We start from the raw sequence: 21,394 nt of genomic DNA, 5'->3' as shown, positions 1-21,394 counted from the left end.
CTGTAATCTCTAGAACTGCTAACGAAGGATACAAAAAGGTCTAACACAAAAGAAAACAAAGCAGATTAAATAAAGAAAATACTTTATGAATCCAAAAGGAAGGGAGGAATAAAAGGACCAAAGAACACATAAACCAACTAAAAAACAGGTAGCAAGATGAGAGGCTTCACACCACCTCCATCCATAATTCATGAAATGCAAGTGGATTACACACTATACAGACTGGATTTCAAAAAAGATCCAAATATATGCCATCTATGTGAGATACATTTTATGTGTATTTGATTTACAAAGAAATGCTAAAAGTAAAAAGATGTAAAAGAAAAAAAGAGAGAGAGAAAGCCTGTCAGTCTCAAACAAAAGAAAACCTATATGTCTATCCATTATCAGAGAAAGTAGGCACTCAGGAAAGAAGTATGATAGATAGAGAGAAATTTTATAATGATAAAGTATCAATTCAACAGGCATCAGTTTGTATATGCCCATGAGATAACCTCAGCATATATAATGCAAGGATTGACGGAACTAAAGGGTACAGAGATAAATTACCATTGTAGTTGGAGATGTTAACATCTCTTGGTAACAGATAAAGAAAACACACAAAAGCTTGGTTAAAATACAGATGATCTGAATAATACCATTAGCTAACTTCACATAATTGATATTTACAGAATGATAAAACCAAAACCTGCAGAATGCATATTTGTTTCAGACGCACTTGGAACATTCATCAAAGACACACCACATTCTGGTCCTGAAGCAAGTTACTACAGATTGCATATGACGGAAATGATACAGTGTATAATCTTGGACCAGAATGGAACTTAACTATATATCAATAACAGCAACAACAACAAAAAACAACTAGAAAATCCTCCAAAGATTTGGAAATTAAGAAGAAAAAATAATCCATAGAAGAAAGAAGAAATCACAAGGGAAGTTTTTTTTTTTTTTATGTTTGAACCCAATAGTAATGAAAATATGGCATACCCGTATTTGTTGGAAACAACTCAAGTCATGATTAGAGGGAACTTTAGAGTTTAAAATGCATGTGCTACAAGAGAGGTTGACTGAAATTAATTCTCTATGTCTCCATGTCGACAAATGAAAAATGAGGTGCAAATTAAGCCCAAAATGAGAAGAAAGAAATAAGAGAGCTAAGTTCAGAAACCAATAAAAAGCAGGCAAACAACAACTACAAATCGCAAAGTATCCGAGCTGTGTTGGGCAGATGTGGTCCCACAAATGATTGTGACAGATGCTGGCCCAAAGGTGTGGGCTTAGGAAACAGTGAACAGCAACTTGGACCCCAGCTTTGCCACTTTTTATTGATTTAACTTTAGACAAGTTACTGAACCCTTTCTCCTGGGCTTTGGTCATTTAATCCACAAGATGGGAATAATACCCCTTGGAGTTGTTCGGAAGATTTAATTCAAGAATATATTTCAATCACCTAATATAAAACATGGTGTAGCATATGTGAATTTCTTCTTTTCCTTCCTTCCTTCCCTTTTGGAAAGGAATTACTTATGCAACTGGATGCACTGATTTCATCAAGCCCTGTCTAGGCAAATCTTAAATGTACAGTCAGTTAAGTCCATTGAGTCAAAGCCCATTGATTCATCAATCAAATATTCAGACCACAGAATAAGTCTGAATCATTCCTCCAGAGTGTTCTCTCAGAGTTTTCATATTTATTTATTTATTAAAGATTTTTATTTATTTATTTGACAGAGAGAGACACAGCGAGAGAGGGAACACAAGAGCAGGGGGAGTGGGAGAGGGAGAAGCAGGCTTCCCGCGGAGCAGGGATCCCGACATGGGGCTCGATCCCAGGACCCTGGGATCATGAACTGAGTCGAAGGCAGACGCTTAACGACTGAGCCAGGCGCCCCTAGAGTTTTCATATTTAAAAGTGGCCAAAAGACTATTACAGAAAAGCCACAGCAGGGTGACCAAAACCCTATGTATAATGTTTTCAACAGACCATTCGTTTTCACCAGCCTACAAATGGCAACATTCAAACAATGATAGGCTTTTCTTCACTAAGCCTGGCACGTGTGATGCACGCACAATATGGATCGATCATTGAGTCAGATTTAGCCTTGGAAGACTCAGTTTTACCCCCATTCCTAAATGCAGAGTATACGTATGTCGAAATATACCTAATTCCACCTTCACATAGTTAAGCTTTGGTCCAAGAAGAACAGGAATTATTTTGCTGCGATCTAAAAGTGAAAGAAGAAAAGAAAAATGCGTCAGCATTACACTGAGCTTCTCTAAGACAAGTATTTGTAGTAACACCCTTATACCATGTGACAAAGATCCTAATAGTCATCACTTTACACTTACTTCTGCCGTATTTTCATTAATTAATGGTTGCAGCTGATAGTGTTTGTCGTTTCGCTTTCCGTCAACTCAAAGCTAATATAACTGGAGAAAACACACTGAATTGGGTTTCCCTCAGCTCAAATCTGTGGCTTCTGCAGCTAAACGCCAGAGGAAAATGTCCATCCAGGCGGACAAACCCACCTGCAGGACTTAGTGGGAAAGTCCCCGGGAAATGCCTTTCTGCTCTGCCTTTATTCCTCCTGTCTGCTCTCATCAACTCCTCACAGACAGATTTATTGGGGACAGGGACTCTACTCTGTGCAGTAGGCAAGGCACTCGCTCTCAGGTGTCGACCCTTCCCACGCAAACAGTGAGGGAAACACGGCTTCAATTTTGTGCTCTGGATGCCTCGCTTGCCTCACCTTAGTCCTGGCCCTGCAGGGATGTCCACACCTGCGGGCTCAGCTCTGCTTCTGTTCGAGTGACTTCTGACCCTGACTAGAGGTACCTAATACTCTCGGCCTCAGCTTCCCTCTGAATGCTGTCATACGACCTAGGGAGCTAATAACTGCCGAATACGGAGAGCACATATTGAACCTGCTACGTTGTCAAGTTCTTGTCAGTCCAAAGATCAGCACTGGCAACTTTCTTCATGACCTAGACTCTCCCTTCTGGTACAGCCGGTGCTTCTGGGGCATTTACAAGTAATGTACAGAGCAGTCATTCCCGATGCTCAGCAAACTCCTGGGGCTTACTGGTGCTCAGCAAACACGATGTATATGCAGAAGGAGTGAAGGGAGCCTAAGGGGCTCTCCGGCACCAACCCTACCTAAGCCCTCTCGGGAAGTGTGATGCTGCAGAGTGAAGGGTAGAGAAACGAGTGGTGAGTGTGTGGGTAGGAACTGGAGGATGAAACTTGCAAAGTGAAACTCCAAGCGAGTCAGATTTGGCTCTTCTGGGATTCAGACTCTCTGGGCATGTGTGGAATGAATACAGGCAGACAGCAGGACCTGGGATGCCACCAGAGAAAGTAGGAACTCTCAGGTCTTGAGAATATTGAGGGACATGAACTGATTCCAGGACAAAGGGGTGATTTTGTAGAAAATTGCTATTGCTTATCTTTCTCTGGATCCGTCTCCTCCCCCCCGCCCCCGCCCGCCCCGCCATCAGGAATGTCAGTGGGAGCCCTAGGGGAGGGGTGGTGTAAAAGAATATCTTTAAGACAGTATGCCATCTACTAAAACTTGAAGTATATCATTGAAATCCCAGAGCACCCTGTCCCCGGCATGTCCTCCTGCCCATCTCATGTTCAGCCTCTAAACTCAGCTTGGAGTCTCCAGACTCTGATCTTCCTCTGGACTCTCTCTGCACCCTTAACACCTCACAGATGAATCCAGTTTCATATACTAGGGTACTCCTATGTGGATTATCACCTCTCCTGCCTATACTCAAATTTCTCTAGTACGTTACACACTTTATTTCCTATTTCCCTGCCTCTTTTACCTCCTGATGCTCAGTACAGTTTATTGAATTATAGACACTTTGAAGAATATCTGTTGAGTGAAAGCATATGCTAAACAAGAGATTCCTCAAATTACTCAAACATGAAATAAGAATGCTGGCTCATGGGAGGCTCACCTATATAAAGGTCATTTACTTCCCCCCCCCCCCGCTGAAAATAATCTTTCCAATGTGGTGAATGATGCCCAAACAATTTGACCCTTATATTTGAGCGAGCAATGTGGTCACAACTCCAAGTTAAGTTGCCTTTGGATTCCTGCATTACAAAGAAAACTCATTTTACAAAGATACATTTGCTTCTTTCCCATTCTAAAATTTCTCTTACCTCCAACTATTGTTACATTGAAGGTTTTGGTGACATTAAATAGTTTTCCATTATGATGAATGAAAAACACACAGGTGTAATATCCCTGATCTCTAAACTCCGCATTCTTCTGTAAAACTGGGTTTTTATTGTTCTCCATCTCTTCACAGTTCTGTTTTGCAAAAAAAAGGAAAAAAGCAAGTTAAAATATTTTAAGTAAAAGCAGTATCATGTTATATTGATTCAAATTTATAAAAGATTTTTATTTAAAAAAGGGGGAAACTGAAAACTAGTAATATCTGAGTCGATGTCCCAGGGATCTGGTACTGCCTCTGTGGCAACAATGAAACATAGTCCCATTACTGTTATTATTGTTGTTATTAATACATGCTGGGAAATAGAATATAGGGGGTGCTGTAGCTGCTCCTGTCATTTTCTTTTAATCTCTCTCTTTTACACATAAAGGGGGGGAGGGGTAAAGACAAAGGGAGAGGGAGAAGGGAAGGAGGGGTGGAAGGAAGGAGGTAAAGGAAGAGAGAGAGAGTAATCACTATGACAAAAAAATCCTTGCTTGGGTGAAAACTTTTTGCCCAACTCTATTTTGTAACACTTGTAGTTTAAGTCCATATACTCAGGACTATCCATCCTGGGGGTGGGTAGTGGAGGTGGGAGCAAAATTACTCAGAGACCTGAGTACCTAGCAAACCAACCAGCCTCTTGATGTCTTCCACCAGAAGACAGTGGACTGATCAGAAAGGTACCAAGAATATTCAAATCCACAGGCACACACAAACATGTCTCTCCACCACAAATTTCCATATAGGTCACAGGAATGAAAAAAAACAAAAAAGCCACCTTCTTCAATCTAGCCATCAGTCACCCATGGAAGAGGTTCTAAGCGATCTAACATCCAGATATGGAAAATGGGAAGTAAATCGCTAACCTTGACTATGTGACACTGTTCCTGCTTAGGAACAAGGAGAATGTACTGCCCACAGACCTCTCTCGAAGGTGCCAAAGCTGGCAGCAACTGGGGCTAAGCCCAGAGGTTGCTTAGCATGGAAGCACCCACCCGCATCCTCATTTCAGTAAATTGTTTCTGTACATGTCAAACTTTTATGACCCCAAACTGTTTTTTTCCAAAGCACATTTAAATATCAAAGACTCTTCATTTTTATTTCCAATCATGTGTTTACTGATTTAGCTTCCTTGCTCTCCTCCCCTCAGATAGGCCATGATCTGTAAACAGGCTGAGAATAATGAACCTTGTGTTTAATCATCTAGCTAGAAACAGCCTCAGCAGATCTATTTTCTGAATTTAAATATCCACATGTTGAGATTTCTTGAAACCTGTACACTGAACCTCACAAAATTATAACTACTGTTAAATATTTGCACATTTGATAGGAAATAGAGTCAAGTCCACTCAGGACTGACTCAGACATTTAGAAAACATTTGGATAAGAGCTCTCCTTGAAAAATCACAAGTAAACAGTGGTGAAGCAAAATACGCAAACAAAGATTTCTAGGAAATCATCCGTAGCTTCAACTTTCTGAAGGGTTTCTGTCTGGCTCACTCTCCCATATGGCTCTTTAAAATTTCCGTAACAGAGTCACATTTTTCAGGTTTGTTCTTCTATAGAAATAATATAATTTGTGTTGGGTGTCTGCATGTATGTAATTTAAGTATGTCTATGTATTATATATGTATATACTATAAGTTTATCTATGATACGTTTGTGAATATATATATAATCTCCATAGTATTGTCTAAAAGAGCTCTTACAATTCAAGTAAAAGGTACACCAGCTGAAGAAAATAGATAATCCACAAAAGTAATCCTAAGGTGCAATAAATACATAAGATGTTCAATTTATTATTAAGAAAAGAAATCGGGAAAAAAACTACTGAAAAGTACAGAAATTTTGCATGTCAGATTCTAACGGTATGACTTCACAGTGTGTGGTGGTGCTGGAAAAGAGGGTTTTGAACTAGCATAGCTCCCCGGAGAGAAGTTTAATAATGTGGAGCAAAAGCCATAAATGTGCTCAGAGCCTTTGATCCAATAATTCTACTTTTAGGGATGTGACTGAAGAATAAATCATACACACACCCTAAGACTTACTAGAAGGATACTTATTTTAGCTATGCAAATAAGAGTGGAAAGTAGGAAACTAACAAATGCCTCAAACCAGGGGATTAGTTAGACACAAGTGTAATACACAATGGAATCGTTCGGAAGGATGTTTAAAGAGGTAGGGGAATAATCGCAATATAATTTTTAGTGGATAAAGGAAAAATACAAGCCATTAAAAATACCATTTTTATTTAAAAACATGTTTTTAAATATCACTTTTTAAAAGTAGATGTTTACACACACAAAAATCCCAACGTCTCTGGCTGGGGGAATTCTGAGTGAGCTCTGCTGTCTTCATTGTGCATTTTTCCCATCTTCCATCTTTATAAAAGGAACTCATATGTTTAGAAAAAATACATATACAATACAAATATCGTATACAATAGAATTTAAAATTTTAAATCTATGTGGCAGAAGAAAATAAAAATCCCTAATCTTGCATTCCTAAAATTTAATTTATCAAAAGAGGAGGAAAATGAAAGAAGGGCAAGAAAGAGGAAGCTGTTACCATTTATCAAACACTTAATATGGGGCAGGAGCTCATTTGAGCAACCCTGCTGGGACACCTTGCTCAGACGGGCAGCTGAGCTGTCGAGGGGTCAGGCAGCTTGCACGGGACAAGACAAGGATGCTCCACAGCCTCACTTTGGATTTTGGGCTTTTTTTCCTCAAGTTAAAATACTTTTTAAAGATTTATTTATTTAAGAGAGAGAGCAGGAGTAAGGGGCCGGGGGACAGGAAGAACGAGATTCTCAGGCAGACTTCTTGCTGAGCTCAGAGTCCGACGCCGGGCTCCATCTCACGACCCCGAGATCATGACCTGAGCTGAAATCAAGAGTCAGACGCCTAACCCACTGAGCCACCCAGGCGCCCCTTAAGTTAAAATATTTTAGAAGTGTTACCTTATACAGTGATGTTCTATTGGCCAGTTTTGAATAGTATGTGTTTTGTTTACAGTTTACATGCAAAGATTTTTGAACTTCCACAGTTTTACTAATTAGTTGTCTTTCAGCAAAACACCTGTGTTTACTTTTTCCAATGACATTTAATTTCCATTCATGCGTATCATGTCTATGAAACAAAGGTTTAAAGGTATTTTATAATTAGTACAGAGACTTTGCAAATACCACCTTTTAGTAACCAATCCAACCAGTGAAAACCTTTCCTTATTTTTGTATAAAGAGGCTCATTCACTGATGCCCAGACCATGCTCTGCCCCATTTTGGTTCAGTGCAGCAAGAAATTTAACAATTGTCATGGGACAAGGGTAAGGGGCTGTGAAAGAGAAAAACCTCAGCAGTCCTACACACACACACACACACACACACACACACACACACACACACACACACACACACACACACACACACACCTGCTACAGACCATATATTATGGGTACATATACACACACACACACACACACACACACAACACCTGCTACAGACCATATATTATGGGTGTCTGGACAGAAATGTTTAAAACCTCAATGATCTTTGAAAATGTACAAGTTCAAAGATTCTTAACTCAGGATGGGACAGTAGCAGTGGATTGATGAGATCCACAAACAAACTCCTGAACTTGTTTCCTGGAAGTGTGTATATATGCATTGGGTTTTATATTTCTCTGGGCAATTTCTTCTAATCCTCTTCTCTTACTGTTGAGTAAAGCCAAGTCTGGAGTGGCTGCATAACTATATTAGCACTTTACTGAGCAAACGTTAGTTTGAATTGATTTTATTGGTGTTGTTCCTTCTGATTAGAAATTAGTAAGCTGGAAGAGGAAACAACTTTAACACAGTTTTTAAAAAGGAGCTCGATCTCACAACCCTGAGATCATGACCTGAGCTGCAATCAAGAGTCAGATGCTTAACCCACTGAGCCACCCAGGCGCCCCTTAAGTTAAAACATTTTAAAAAAGTGTTACATTCTACAATAATGTTCTATTGGCCAGGAAACAAGGAAACGTTTGCAACCTGATGTTTGTTTAAACTGCACATGCAATATACAGATCCCCATACTAAACACAACAGACGTGTGGTTAAGTTGTCCAGTGTGCCTTTTGTACCTACCACAGGCTCCTGCAGTGCCCTAAGTCTACAGTAGCGTGGAAGGAAGACTAGCACTCACTGAGCTCCGGGCATTGCACCGCGCATGTGCAATGGGGATGGCGATTTCTCTTACGTGAGGTCAGAAAGCTAAACCTCACCTAAAGCTGAATAACTGGCCCAAGTTCCCACACCCGGTCAGCGGCAGTGTCAGGATGCAAACACACTTCAGTTTGGTGCTAAAGACCAGGACTGCACTGCCCGATACTATGCTCTCACAGTCGAGGTGAGTCTGGCTTCTCCCTTGGGCAGGAAGTGGTGGGTGGCTTGACAAGCTGTCCTCAAGGTTAAAGGCGGTAGGTCAGCGGCCATGGAACATAATAGAGCTACGCGGCCCTTGGAAAGGATTCAGAATCCCATTGGCATCATCGTCTTCCCAAGTGTGTCTAATGTTTCCCCGACTTCAGCGCCGCTGAGCTGGACAGAGTTCTATTTCCAGATCTTTCTGTCCTGTCACTTACGAGGAAGACAGTACATGCATATTTCCATCTTATCGGGCCATATTGTTCTCTACATCTGCAATCCTAATTCCTAACTCTCAGTAAGTCCTGACTGACAGAACGCCTCCACGTCCCAGCCACTGCCCTGGGAATGTGGGAACAAGGGGACACTGTCCTTGCTCGGGGAGCATGAAGGCCAGTGTGAAGCTGAGGCCAACTGACCAAAGCTGTGACCACCCCTGTTCTCCCACAAGGCCATCCATTCTTGGTCACAGGCGCCACTCCTGCCACACAAGAGGGGATCTGAAAAGCTTTAGCCCATTCTTGGGAGGCCCCTTACCAAGTCAATCTTGCTGCTTGTCAATCTAGAACATGACTATGAGACTTCTGCATGTGCTTTTCTCTCTATATTCATGCCCTCCCCTCTAGCATCAAACACCCCCTCTCTCCTGCATCCCCTCCCTTCTTGGTGGATTTCCTTCTTAAAATTTGATCTGACTTCAGGATTCAAGTATCAGTCTCCAGAGGCCTTTGATTATTAGCAGAGGGCTCCTGAAAAATGAAAGGATTATGGTTCAAATGGACAGATTCCACATGAAATACAGAGGCTTGCTCATCTAAATCTGTGCACACACACACACACACGTATACACACACACACACAGAGGATATTGTTCACCAGTGACCCAAATTTGAAGAAATCCCCATCTTCAATGCCCCTAGGTGTCCAAAACAAACTGTGTAGATTCCCATTGGTTTTCTTTTTTTAAAGATTTTATCTATTTATGTGAGAGAGAGAGAGTGACCACCAGCTGGGGGAGAGGGAGAAACAGACTCCCTGCTGCAGGAAGCCCGATGCAGAGCTCGATCCCAGGACCCCAGGATCGCGACCAAACCCTAAGGCAGACGCTCAGCTCAACTGACTGAGCCACCCAGGTGCTGCACCCCGCCCACTGATGTTCCCAAAACCACTGTCAAGGTCTCTCCTCATTCCATCACATTAGTCTCACTTTATTCGTCAGCCTCCAACACCTTTCAAAGTTCATCACCACAGCCACTGAGCCACCTTGTTTTTCCTGCCTTGTCCGATCATCTTCCTAGTTCTCCACACTTCTCCGACAGCCTGTCTCTATTTGATGCTTCCAGTCTTCCTTCCTAAGCCAGGCTGTGTTCTCCACCCTCCGTATCAGAGAGACGTTGCCTTCTGTCCCTATCTGTCTCCAAGCGATGTTTGTGGATAACTGACTCTTCCCCTCAATGTGCTCTTCCTGCCCTGTCTGGAGTACTTCCCGCATTTAAATCATGCCTTTATTAAATCAGGACTAGGGAGATTTTTTTTTTTACCCCATTTGTGAGTATCCATTCTACATTAGTGTGAAAAGTCCCAGTTGTGAGCTACTTCTAGAATCGTCACTCTTCAAGGAACACACAAAATTCACTGGTCAAAACAAACAACAGGAAAAGAGTTCTTGAATTTCTGACTCCTGGGGGTTCCTATGTATAGAAACAAACCAAAATGACCTCATTTTGGGCAAAACCACATGAGTGATAACAAGGTTTCACCGTGATTATCTCACTCCGCTCTCAACAGCACTGTTGATAATGATCAGGACCCACCCCAGAAATCTACTACATCTGAGAGCACACCACCAGCACTCCTCTCCCCTGGGCCCGAGCTATCTTTCCCAGGTCAGCCTCAGATTTCTGTAAAACTACACACATACTCACGTGCAGAGGCAAGTACATACACAGCACCACAAACATGCCAGATAAACACCATGTCATAAAGACTAATAATCCATCACATAGAACACCGCTTGTCCCAGCTGCTCCTTCCCAGCTCACCAAATAAAGTATAAAGAGAACCCAGTTCAGTAATAATCACTGAAACATTCAGTTGGTTTTTCTCATTTCAAAGAACTTATGACTCTTGGACTCTTGATTATGAGTGTCCTGGCATAGACTATAGGGGTCTGTCCCGTGAAAGTCATGCAAAGCCTTTTCTGGGCTCTTCTCTCTCACTGCTCCTGGCTGTAGGTCTGTGACTGGGTGCAAGACCCATACATCCCTCACTCACACTACCACCCGATACTCAACAAACCCCGGAAAACTGGACCGGGATGAGTCCACACCAGTTCCGACCCTTTGCCCCAGCCTGAGGATGCCACCCAGGAAGCTGACGTTGCCCCCCTTCACCACACGTTCAATATAGAGTCCTCACTTATCCAATTTGACCAACAACTCTACACAGTAGGAGCAGCTGAATTTTAAAATGAATTTCATTTGGTACCCACTTATCTTTGCTAAGGATTCCCCAAAAGAGATATTAAGGTAATCTTTCGTTAAGATCACTAAAAAGATAAACACAAGGGCAGATATTTAATTTTTCCATAATGAAGTATTTATTGCATGTTGTAGGGGGGGTAAGGGAGAGTAAATGCATGGATTATCCTTTCAGATGCTGTATATCTGATTTGCTGAACTAAGTCCAAGAGTGCTATGAAATACACTAACACAAAGAGAAGCTATACTTACCCCATTTGGAAAAAGTAAGATCCACTGTCCTCCAGCTCAGCTGGCCAAAACTCCAAGACATAATCATGCAGAGAAATTCTGGGTGAACTGCTTGAGTTTAGCTCAATGCGCCCCTGTGATCCATTGCTCTTGTACCATTTTATGACGGCTGTTTCATTCTTGGGCTCAGATGCTGATGAGCAATATCTCAGATAGAAAGGTTCCCCTCTGACTGCGGTGATGTTAAAACGTGAAGTACAAGTTTCTTCATAAGATTAGCAAAGTAAAAGAAAAACAAAAACAGAATGACAAAGGTAAATGTTTTCTTTCATAACACATGAGGCAAATAAGCCAGGTGAGTAAGAAAGTCCTGAGCAATCTCAATGTCTCAGTCTTGTGAGTTCTCATTTTAAAAAGGGTCAATCTTTCCAACACTAAGAGACAGAAAGTCAATCTTTCCAACACTAGGACACTCTCAGGGCATAAATGTAGACAACATTTCTAATGCCTTTCCCAAACAGGACACGACCCAAACTTAACCTACCATAGCTAGAGGACAGATAAATGCAGTGAAGTCTTTTCCAAAGAAAATGTTACACATTCCAGATTCCTCCTAACGAAAACCACAGAGGTCACCGTGTTGCCACACCTACCCCAAAATATCCCTAGCTGGGGAGTCTCCATGGAAATGAAAACAAGAAATCTAGAGTCCTCAGAGTTCCTGCCCTGTCTCACCAGAAGTGTGCTCTCAATCAGTTTACCTGACCATTCCCTGGGCAGGCCTGGGGCTGGTTAAGGTGCTCCTATATAGCTTAGAGTGTGTGTGAGTTCATTATCTCTCTGGGTTACCACGTGGACTGACAAGGATTGATTAATACAGTATCACTCCAAATCTGGGTATCTGTTACTTCCCTCCTTGAATGCTCTTGCAAGCTCGCTCTCTCCCTCCCTTCTCCCCTCCCTCTTTCTCAATCAACCCAGATACTCTGTCTTCAGAAATTTATCTGATCTTTTCAGCTGACAGGGTCATCATTCCCCTCCTTTTGAACTTCTGATAGTCCAAAGTCAGCCCTCATGGCCCCTTTCCATATCCTGTTCTCCGGTGGCTCCAGCATGCCCTTTTATTTTATTCAAGTATAATTAACATCCAGTCTTATATTAGCTTCAGGTGTACAACATATTGATTCAACAATTCTATACACTACACAGTACTCACCACGATAAGTGTAGTCACCATCTGTCACCATACAATGTTATTACAATATTATTGACCATACTCCCTACGCTGTAATTATCATCCTCGTGATTTATTTATTTTATAACTAACTGGAAATTTGTACTTTTAATCCCCTTTATGTATCTCACTCATCTCCCTACTTCCCTTCTGGCAACCACCAAAGTGTTCTCTGTATTTTAGGAGTCTGCATTTGTTTGTTTATTCATTTGTTTTGTTTTTTAGATTCCACATATAGGCAAAATTATATGGTATTTGTCTTTCTCTTTCTGACTTATTTTACTTAGCATAATGCCCTTTAGGTCCATCCATGCTGTCCCAAGTGGCAAAATCTTACTCTTTTTTGTGGTTGAGTAATATTTTATTGTGTGTATATATATCCACCACATCGTCTTTATCCATCCATCTATCAATGGACACTTGGGTTGCTTCCATATTTGGCCGTTGTAAATAATGCTGCAATAAACATAGGGGTGCATGTACCTTTTCAAATTAGTGTTTTTGTTTTCTTTGGATAAATACCCAGTAATGAAATTACTGAATCATATGGTCTTTCTATTTGCAATTTTTTGAGGAACCTCCATGCTGTTTTCTGCACTAGCTGCACCAATTCGCATTCCCACCAACAGTGCCCTGTAACTGAATTTTGAGAATGAGAATCTTTAAATTAAGTAGAGCATTTCTCTGAGGGCATGGTCTTCTCTATAGTTAGGGTCTATTTCTCAAAGCAACTGTCTGGTTTTAACTCGATGTTGTTAACCACAATGTAAAGAGGAAGTGGCTCAAATGGTAGAAGTATTCTTTGAAAACATGGAGGTCGAAATCTACCTCAAAGTACAAGTGTTAATGAATACCAACCTTGTGTTTGGTGGTTGTTATAGAAACTCCATTTTACATTTCACTACTTCAACACAGAAGGTGTGATACATGTGTAAGTGTTGGTGTTAGTTTTAATGGACATCCAAAAGGATGGCATGTCAAAAACAATTTCACTTATTTTCCCATTTCAGGGATATAATATACATAAAACAAAGGACACAAATCCTACAGTCTGTGCTCTTCTGCCTAGATTCTTTCCTAAATCATCATGTCTCTGATAGGCAGACATGTTGCTGCATGAAGCAGTGATTTGTTCTTTTTCTCATAGTTATGTACATCCAGTTGTGTTCATATTTGACAATTTATCCATTCTGTGGGTTTTGAACATATGGGTTATTTCTAGGTTTCGGCCACTCTTAAAAAAGAACACGTCTATAAACACCTGTGCTTGTGTTGTGATAGACACATTCACCATTTCTTTGGGGGAGGACTTATCATTTGTAGAAACCTAACCTGGCTTACAGACCCTCCAGGGGTAGACGGTTGGAGTTGAAAGTTCACGCTCCCCTGGCAGTTAATGGCTTCAGCTACCTAATCTTTCTTATGCTTCACACTATAGGCTTTGTTGATTAGAAATTGTTTTTGATTGAAAAAAAAAAGTGAGTGGAATTCAAGGTGTATGGACTGCCCAGAGCAAGAACTCCCATTCCTACATGAACAGAGAGTAAGAATCCAACAGGGTCAACAACCTAGACCCTTTGGAATGATGTCTGTGTTTGGAAATGTCTTGAGTTTGGATAATAAATAGGATACTGTCATTCAACTTCTACTAGATTAAATGAATCCTCACGTAGAATATTGTCATATTTGCCCAGAGTGAACCCTTTATGAAAGGTGCTCTTCAGATACCTAAAAGGACAAAGAGCTGGGACCTTAGTAACCTTATAGAATAGGCTGTGTGACTAGTTTTGAGCCTGAAACATGTTTCACTGTAACTTGGGGGCAAGGTTATTAGTGTGTGTCTACAGAGCAAGGTATCCACAATGCACACTTCCCTGCACCTTGCTTTTTCACCCTGCAGTTTCTAAAAGATTAGTCATCTGGCATCAAGAGGAGCAGATCTACCTCCTTCCTTTAACATCTGGGTAGTATTGCACTGTCAGGATCTCAACAAAAGTGGACCCACTTAAGTAAATATTGGACTGGAGTTATTTGAAAGTATCAATAATTTAAATTCCCTATCTCTTCAGCAGTAATTCTGAAAGTAGGGGATATGGGCTTATGTGTTACCCTCTCCTAATTAACAGATCAAGGCAAATCAATACTTGTGTTCCCACCTTCTCCTCCAAAGCATAAGGAGAACCTTGCTAATCAGTCATGAATCTCTTCTCCAAAGGATCCTGATGAAGCCACGGAATCCTTCTTGATAAAAGTCTCCAAGCCATCACTGCTAATCAGTTAAAACTGGTACCTGCCACCTGATATAAAGCCTGCTTGTTTTCCCTAGTCTATGCGGTCTTTCTTATGTATTCCTTCTAACTCAAGTACTTCCCTCAAGACCTGTAAGGCATTCCCACTCACTGTCTTCACTACCTAAATAATGAGATGAATCTTGGCCTTCATGTTGGGAGAAAAAGAATGTGTGTAAAACTTTCTAAAAATCAATAATAAAGATGGCTGGGCACCTGGGTGGCTCAGTTGGTTAAGCAACTGCCTTCGGCTCAGGTTATGATCCTGGAGTCCCTGGATCGAGTCCTGCATCGGGCTCCCTGCTCGGCAGGGAGTCTGCTTCTCCCTCTGACCCTCCCCCCTCTCATGTGCTCTCTCTCTCATTCTCTCTCCCTCAAATAAATAAAATCTTTAATAATAATAATAATAAAGATGGCTGTGAACTCTTCAGTTTTAAATAACATAAAGCAGATTTCCATCTCAGACAAATGTAATTTGTTTCCAGATACAATCCTGTTTTCTCTGCATAAACTCAGAAGACTAAATCTTTTCCTTTTCAGTAATCCTACATGATTCTTTACTTGATTTCATTTCTTTTTTTTTAAGATTTTATTTATTTATTTGACAGAGAGAGAGAGAGAGAGAGTGCACAAGTAGGCAGAGCGGCAGGCAGAGGGGGAGGGAGAAGCAGGCTCTCCGCTGAGCAGGGAGCCCTACGTGGAGCTCCATCCCAGGACCCCGGGATCATGACCTGAACTGAAGGCAGCCACTTAACCGACTGAGCCACCCAGGCGCCCCTTGATTTCATTTCTATGAAACATTTCTTCTCTACGACAGGGACACCATATGGTTGGTAACTTTCAGAGTAAAATCTAAAACCATTAATTTTAATAAATTCAGCACCTTCAATAGCCACCTCCACATAAAGAAGTGAAACCTTGATATTCCCTCTAGATGACCCATGAAGTATGCTTGTGAATGATTATATTCACTTACCTGAGGTTCTTGTAAACATAAGTGCCAAAAGTGTCAAGAGTAGTTCTATACGATGCATCTTGAGGATTCTGCTTCCAGTAGTTTCTCTGGAAAACAGAGTAAGACGGGTTTAGCCAAAACTTGCAAATAAACATACACCTGTAGGATGAAGGAGATTTTTTTTAAAAGATTTTATTTATTTTAGAGACAAAGAATGAGAGACAGAGAGCACGAGAGGGAAGAGGGTCAGAGGGAGAAGCAGACTCCCCGCTGAGCAGGGACCCCGATGCGGGACGCGATCCTGGGACTCCAGGATCATGACCTGAGCCGAAGGCAGTCGCCCAACCAACTGAGCCACCCAGGCGCCCATGAGGGGGGTTTTTAAAAATCTTCTGGCACACAGACTTTTAAAAAAATCAGTGCAGTAAGTTTTCATATCCCTTAATATACTCACCAAGCATTCTCAGAACTTTCAGCCACACAGAATTCATAAAATTTCAAGGTAATGGATTTCGGCATCCAGAAAGAAATTCCTAAGAATGCAATTTTCCAATACAAAAAAGTCTGCTGTATGTCAGGCCTGTTCTACTAAACCTTACCTCAAAGGTCAAAGTTGAGACCAAAAATATTTCCAGAAAATCTACTGTTCTATGAATAGACAGTCTGTGATACATCGAGATGTGTATGGCAGGTCTGCCCATGTAAGGATGTGTGTGTGTGTGTGTGTGTGTGTGTGTCCTTTTTTCTCTCATCACACCAAAATGCTCATCATGATCTTCATTTGTGGCTTGAATTTTTAAATATCCATCTTCCTTCTTCAGAACTAAGCTCTTCGTAACTTAGGAACTGAGTCTGTTTTGTTCATTATTGTATCACTGGAGTCCAGAACAATGCCCAGCATAGAGTAAGCACTAATACTTGTTACAGAGGAATAGGTGTATGGATGTGTGTGTGTGTATTTACACACACATGCCCACGTGCATTTATTTTAGGGAAACAGAGAAAGCAGGAGTTTCCTACACTCCAAATGCCTAATCTACATGGACTCAAAACTATGTTGAATTTCAATCCTACTCCAATACATATTTTAGCCTATGAATTACAGATTTAGAGAGTAAAATGGGGGAAAGTGGCAGTGAGTCTCTGACACCAAGTGTGAATATTTCATAAGCAATCCCATGTTCCTTGCATCGCGCACACTGAAGCTAGAGCCTTGACTAGTTGTGCGACCTTAGGCAAGTTACTTAGAAGTATCAGATCCTACCTGCTCATTCCCAAAATGGAGATGAATAACAAGGCCTATTACCAAAATTATTGAGTGATTAGATGAACTAGTGTAACGAAGGCTTTCTGGATGCATGCTAGCTCCTCAGTCCCAGATAATTCTGTTACCAACTTCCACTCACCTCCCGTACTAAAAAAAAAAAAAGACTGTTAATGCCCAAATCCTGGATGAAGTTTAATGGCTAAGCTGTCAAACCATTTACATCAATCTTTATGAATAACATCACAAAGCATCTGCTGTAATTTCCAAGAGATAACAATCAATAAAGTAAAGACAAAAGAGTTAAGTACGTGTGGAAAGTACCAACTGTTCATAACCAAATTAGAATATTTCTATGGTTCTGTGGTTTGAACTCAACCCCCCACCCACACACACATACACACATTTATTATTAACTATCCATTCTCTTACCTCAGGTAGAATGAAAAGTATCGTTTCCTCTGGCTAAGGTTGACACAGCCTTGTAAAGGGCACAGCCCTTTTGTTCTTGGTTTGGGTTTTTTGTTAATCTTCAAGGTCTACTGAGAGATAAAGTTTCTATGAAATAATCCAGCATTCTGATGAGTCACCTCTGAGTTTCAACATGAAACATGTTAAGATCCCAAATTAGCTGATATTGGCACTGCTCTGTGTATATATATAAATTTTAATGTACTTATTATGGATTTAAAAGATTAAGATATTAAATAATGGAGCTCATTTCCAAAAGAAAAGTTATTCTGGAAGTGTCACAGATACCCTAGTAAGTATTAATAAGATATATATAGGAGAATGTAAATATTAAATTTCTTTCATGAAGGAATTTGGGTTTTTTTTTTTTAGTGTTATGTTTGATATTGATTTTTTTTCTTTCCATAATTTTTAAATTTCTTTCTCTTTCTTTCTTTTTAAAAAAATTGTTTTTGGGCACCTGGGTGGCTCAGTTGGTTAAGCGACTGCCTTTGGCTCAGGTCATGATCCCGGAGTCCCGGGATCGAGTCCCACATCAGGATCCCTGCTCAGCAGGGAGTCTGCTTCTCCCTCTGACCCTCTTCCCTCTCGTGCTCTCTATCTCTCACTCTCTCTCTCTCCAATAAATAAATAAAATCTTTTAAATAAATAAATAAATAATAAATAATTGTTTTTGACTTCTTTAAAGTATTCTAATGCCCAATATAGGACAGTATAAAATGAAGATTGAAAAGAAGAAAATGATCTCAATATGCATAATACTTTAACATGTTTCCTTGTACTTTTTCTTCATGATTTTCAAATAATTAAAATCTTCAAAAATGTTCACATCCTGCATTTTTCACTTAATCAATGAGCACTTCCCTGAGTCACAAAGATCTCTTTGTTAACATCATCTTAATTGCTCCATATATCCCTCGATATGGGTGTATTACAATCTATAAGATATATTTTATTACAAAATAACCCCCATGACTATCTTCTTGTGCTAGGTGGTACAGATCAGTTTTTGGATCACGGCCTCTGGTGCCCGACTGGCTGGATTTGAATTCTCATCTTACTCTTTACCAGCTGAATAACTCTGGGCAATTCACTTACCCTCCCTGCTCTTCAGTTTCTTTACCCAGGAAAGAGAGTAACAACACTACCCCCCAGAAGTGATGTGCAGGTTTTGTGAGTTTCTATTGCAAAGTATCCAGTGCATAATAGGTATCACTTCAATGTTAGTTATTTATCTACCTTTCTCATTATTTTCTTGGTGTTGGGACAATGGCAATACTATCTATAGGTCAAAGAATACATTTTAAATGTGATTAACATATACTATCAAACCACATTCCAGAAATGTAATAATTCATACTCCTCAGCTGTGCAAGATAATATCCATCTACCACACCCCCATAAGCATTGGGCGTTCAAATTCTTTAAAAGTAATTCCCTCTTCAAATTGGTAATGGTGTCTTGTGGCTTTTTTAAACCTGCATTTCTACTGGTATAAATAAGGCAGAATATTAAGCATGTAGTTTTTAGCTATTTTATTCCCGTGTGTATGAACTATCTTTTTATGCCTTTGGTCCAGTTCTTAGATATTTTAATGGTTTTTTTTTTTCTCAAAGAGCTACTAATTACTTCTCTATAATTAATTAAAGAGTCCTGCTTTTCCTTTACAGTGTGCTGACAGCGCATAGTTACCACGTACGGGCCCTCTGCGAGCACTCCATGGAAATCTAACGGCATGACCCCTTGGATGCAAATACACGCACGCACGCACGCACACCACTCCCTCCTCTTCCACTGCGCTTTGTTTTTCCATTCATAGCACTTATCCCTAACTGATATACTTTATTTTATGTTTGTTTATTATTTGCTGAGTTGATGAATTCATTCAATTCATTAAATATATACAGTTTGGTGTCTTAGTCAATCATCTGATCCACTGTAACATCTGCATAATCTTACCTCCGAAGTGCTTCTTAAATCATGACATCTTGGAAAATATGTTTTAACAACTGATGTGAAGTCTAGGGCACTCATTCTCCCCTGGAGCTTAAATAATAATAATAATAACGCCTGGGTCCCCAGCCAGACACCTGAGGTACCGCCTGGACATTCTGATTGCTACAAATCTCCCAGGTGATTCTAATATGCAACCAAGGTAGGGAGACACTAATCTAGGGGACTTATTTGTATGCCTAAAAGTAAATTTAATGTATCGTAAGTATATACATTTAACAAGTTCCTATTTAAGAGATATTAAGTATCTGTACATACATACGCACGTATATATGTAAGTATGTATGTGCACACACAAAGAACACTCACAAACTTCCCCTAACTCACCAAGTGGCATGATGTTTTCTCTAAATGAAAAAGGTTCTCTTCTAAAAATTGTGTGACCTGGGGTGCTGGTCAGATACAAGCCAACTGTTCTCTCTGACCCCCGAGGTGGGACAGTCCGGGCCCCTGCAGATTGTCTGAAAGCTCATCTCCTGAGCCCCTGGCCCTGCCCACCTGCCCTGTTTATAGACACCACCCTGAACAAAGTGACCATCCTCTTAAAAAAAAAAAAGTAATTCACAGAAACCCATAGTTGTGAGGCTACTTCAAAGTCCTTTCTGCTAAGGCAGCTGGGACCGGACCAGGTGAACCGGTCCGGATTGTAGAGAGTGACACTGACTGACACATGAATCGATGTGGATTGGCTCAATGTAAGTCACTCTTACCAGCAAAACATAATTGAGCACCTCCTAAGATAAAGTGCCTTGGTGAAAATCTTAACACCAGTGATTTTTAAAATAATTCCCTCTCTACAGTGTTCGATGCCTAAGTGTTTCACTCACCAATTGAGATGATGAAACTACCAATGCAAAGAGGAAAAAATGATCTGGGACATAAAACACACACACACACACACACACACACACACACACACACACACACACACACACACGCTTCCGCTTTTAAGGAAAGCAGCATTTACGCTGAATTAGGTTTCTCATCTGCAAGACCAGGAACATCATTCCGACTTCAGAGTCCTGCCACACAGATATGTGTTGGTATCCTGATGCCTCCCCCACCTCCTCCTGTGCACGTGCTAGTCTTGCTCCCCGAACCTTCTCGCTTCTAACTGCGGGGTCCCTGCAGTCCTTACAACCTGGCTCTATGGTTGCCTTCTCAAGGAAACTCTCTGACTGCTAGTGCCCCAAACAGCCTTTGTCCACATCTGCGCCACACTGCATTCCCATTATTCCTGGATCCATCCCCACTCCCTGGGAGCTCCCTGAGGGCAGGGACCCTGTCTTTCCGTGTTCCCAGACCAGAACCTGCATACACCCGGAGTCTCCCAAATTTACACCCCCCAAGCCATTCAAGGCCCTCGGGTTGAGAAGTGTGCCCCAGATCCCAGCACTGCATAGCACCAAATGAGTGTTTGCTGAGGTTGCCAAGAAGAGAACAAGGGAAGAGGATGAAATTAATACCATAACCTCAGGAGTCTAGACCTGACTGGGATCACCCAGTCATTACTTTGTCTCATAACTGCAATGCAACTTGCTTGGGGTTCTAACTCCTGGAAGCACCTCGAATTAAAAGCAAAAGTTTTGGAATCAGAGAAATTTTGGTGTGAATCTGTGATCTATTAGTAAGCTGGATGCCCTTGGATAAATTCCTAAACATCTCTGTGCTTTGATTCTCTCCCCTTTACTAAGCATAATGATAGTGCCTATGTCTTTTGGCCTACAGGAAGATTATGTGAAAATAATGCATCTAAAAGTTTTCTACACCATGTCAGACAAGTGCTTAATTAGTAAAAACTACCAATTACTTTAGCTG

The 21,394-nt window shown here is 40.9% G+C and overlaps 1 protein-coding gene across 8 annotated transcripts in view; it reads right to left on the bottom strand.

The window, feature by feature from the left end:
- The window catches only part of IL18R1 (interleukin 18 receptor 1), a 36,605-nt gene that overhangs the window by 13,725 nt on the left and 1,486 nt on the right, over positions 1-21,394 (bottom strand). For 2 of the 8 annotated variants that reach the window (XM_027624087.1, XM_027624095.1), the window contains exons 2-7: positions 17,525-17,631; positions 15,850-15,935; positions 11,373-11,616; positions 7,196-7,364; positions 4,178-4,328; positions 2,166-2,228 (exon numbers count right to left, since the gene is read on the bottom strand). In XM_027624087.1, coding sequence (XP_027479888.1) covers positions 2,166-2,228; positions 4,178-4,328; positions 7,196-7,364; positions 11,373-11,616; positions 15,850-15,907 — 685 coding nt within the window. In that variant the 5' untranslated portion in view covers positions 15,908-15,935; positions 17,525-17,631. Of the gene's footprint in view, positions 1-2,165; positions 2,229-4,177; positions 4,329-7,195; positions 7,365-11,372; positions 11,617-15,849; positions 15,936-16,282; positions 16,362-17,234; positions 17,243-17,524; positions 17,635-21,394 lie in introns of all 8 variants that reach the window. The other 6 variants (XM_027624091.1, XM_027624093.1, XM_027624092.1 and 3 more) reach the window with 6 other exon arrangements.

This window comes from Zalophus californianus, chromosome 8 (assembly GCF_009762305.2).
Source record: "Zalophus californianus isolate mZalCal1 chromosome 8, mZalCal1.pri.v2, whole genome shotgun sequence".
Lineage (NCBI taxonomy): Eukaryota > Metazoa > Chordata > Mammalia > Carnivora > Otariidae > Zalophus > Zalophus californianus.
Note: the sequence above shows the minus strand (reverse complement) of the source record. Positions and strands in the feature narration are given on the sequence as shown.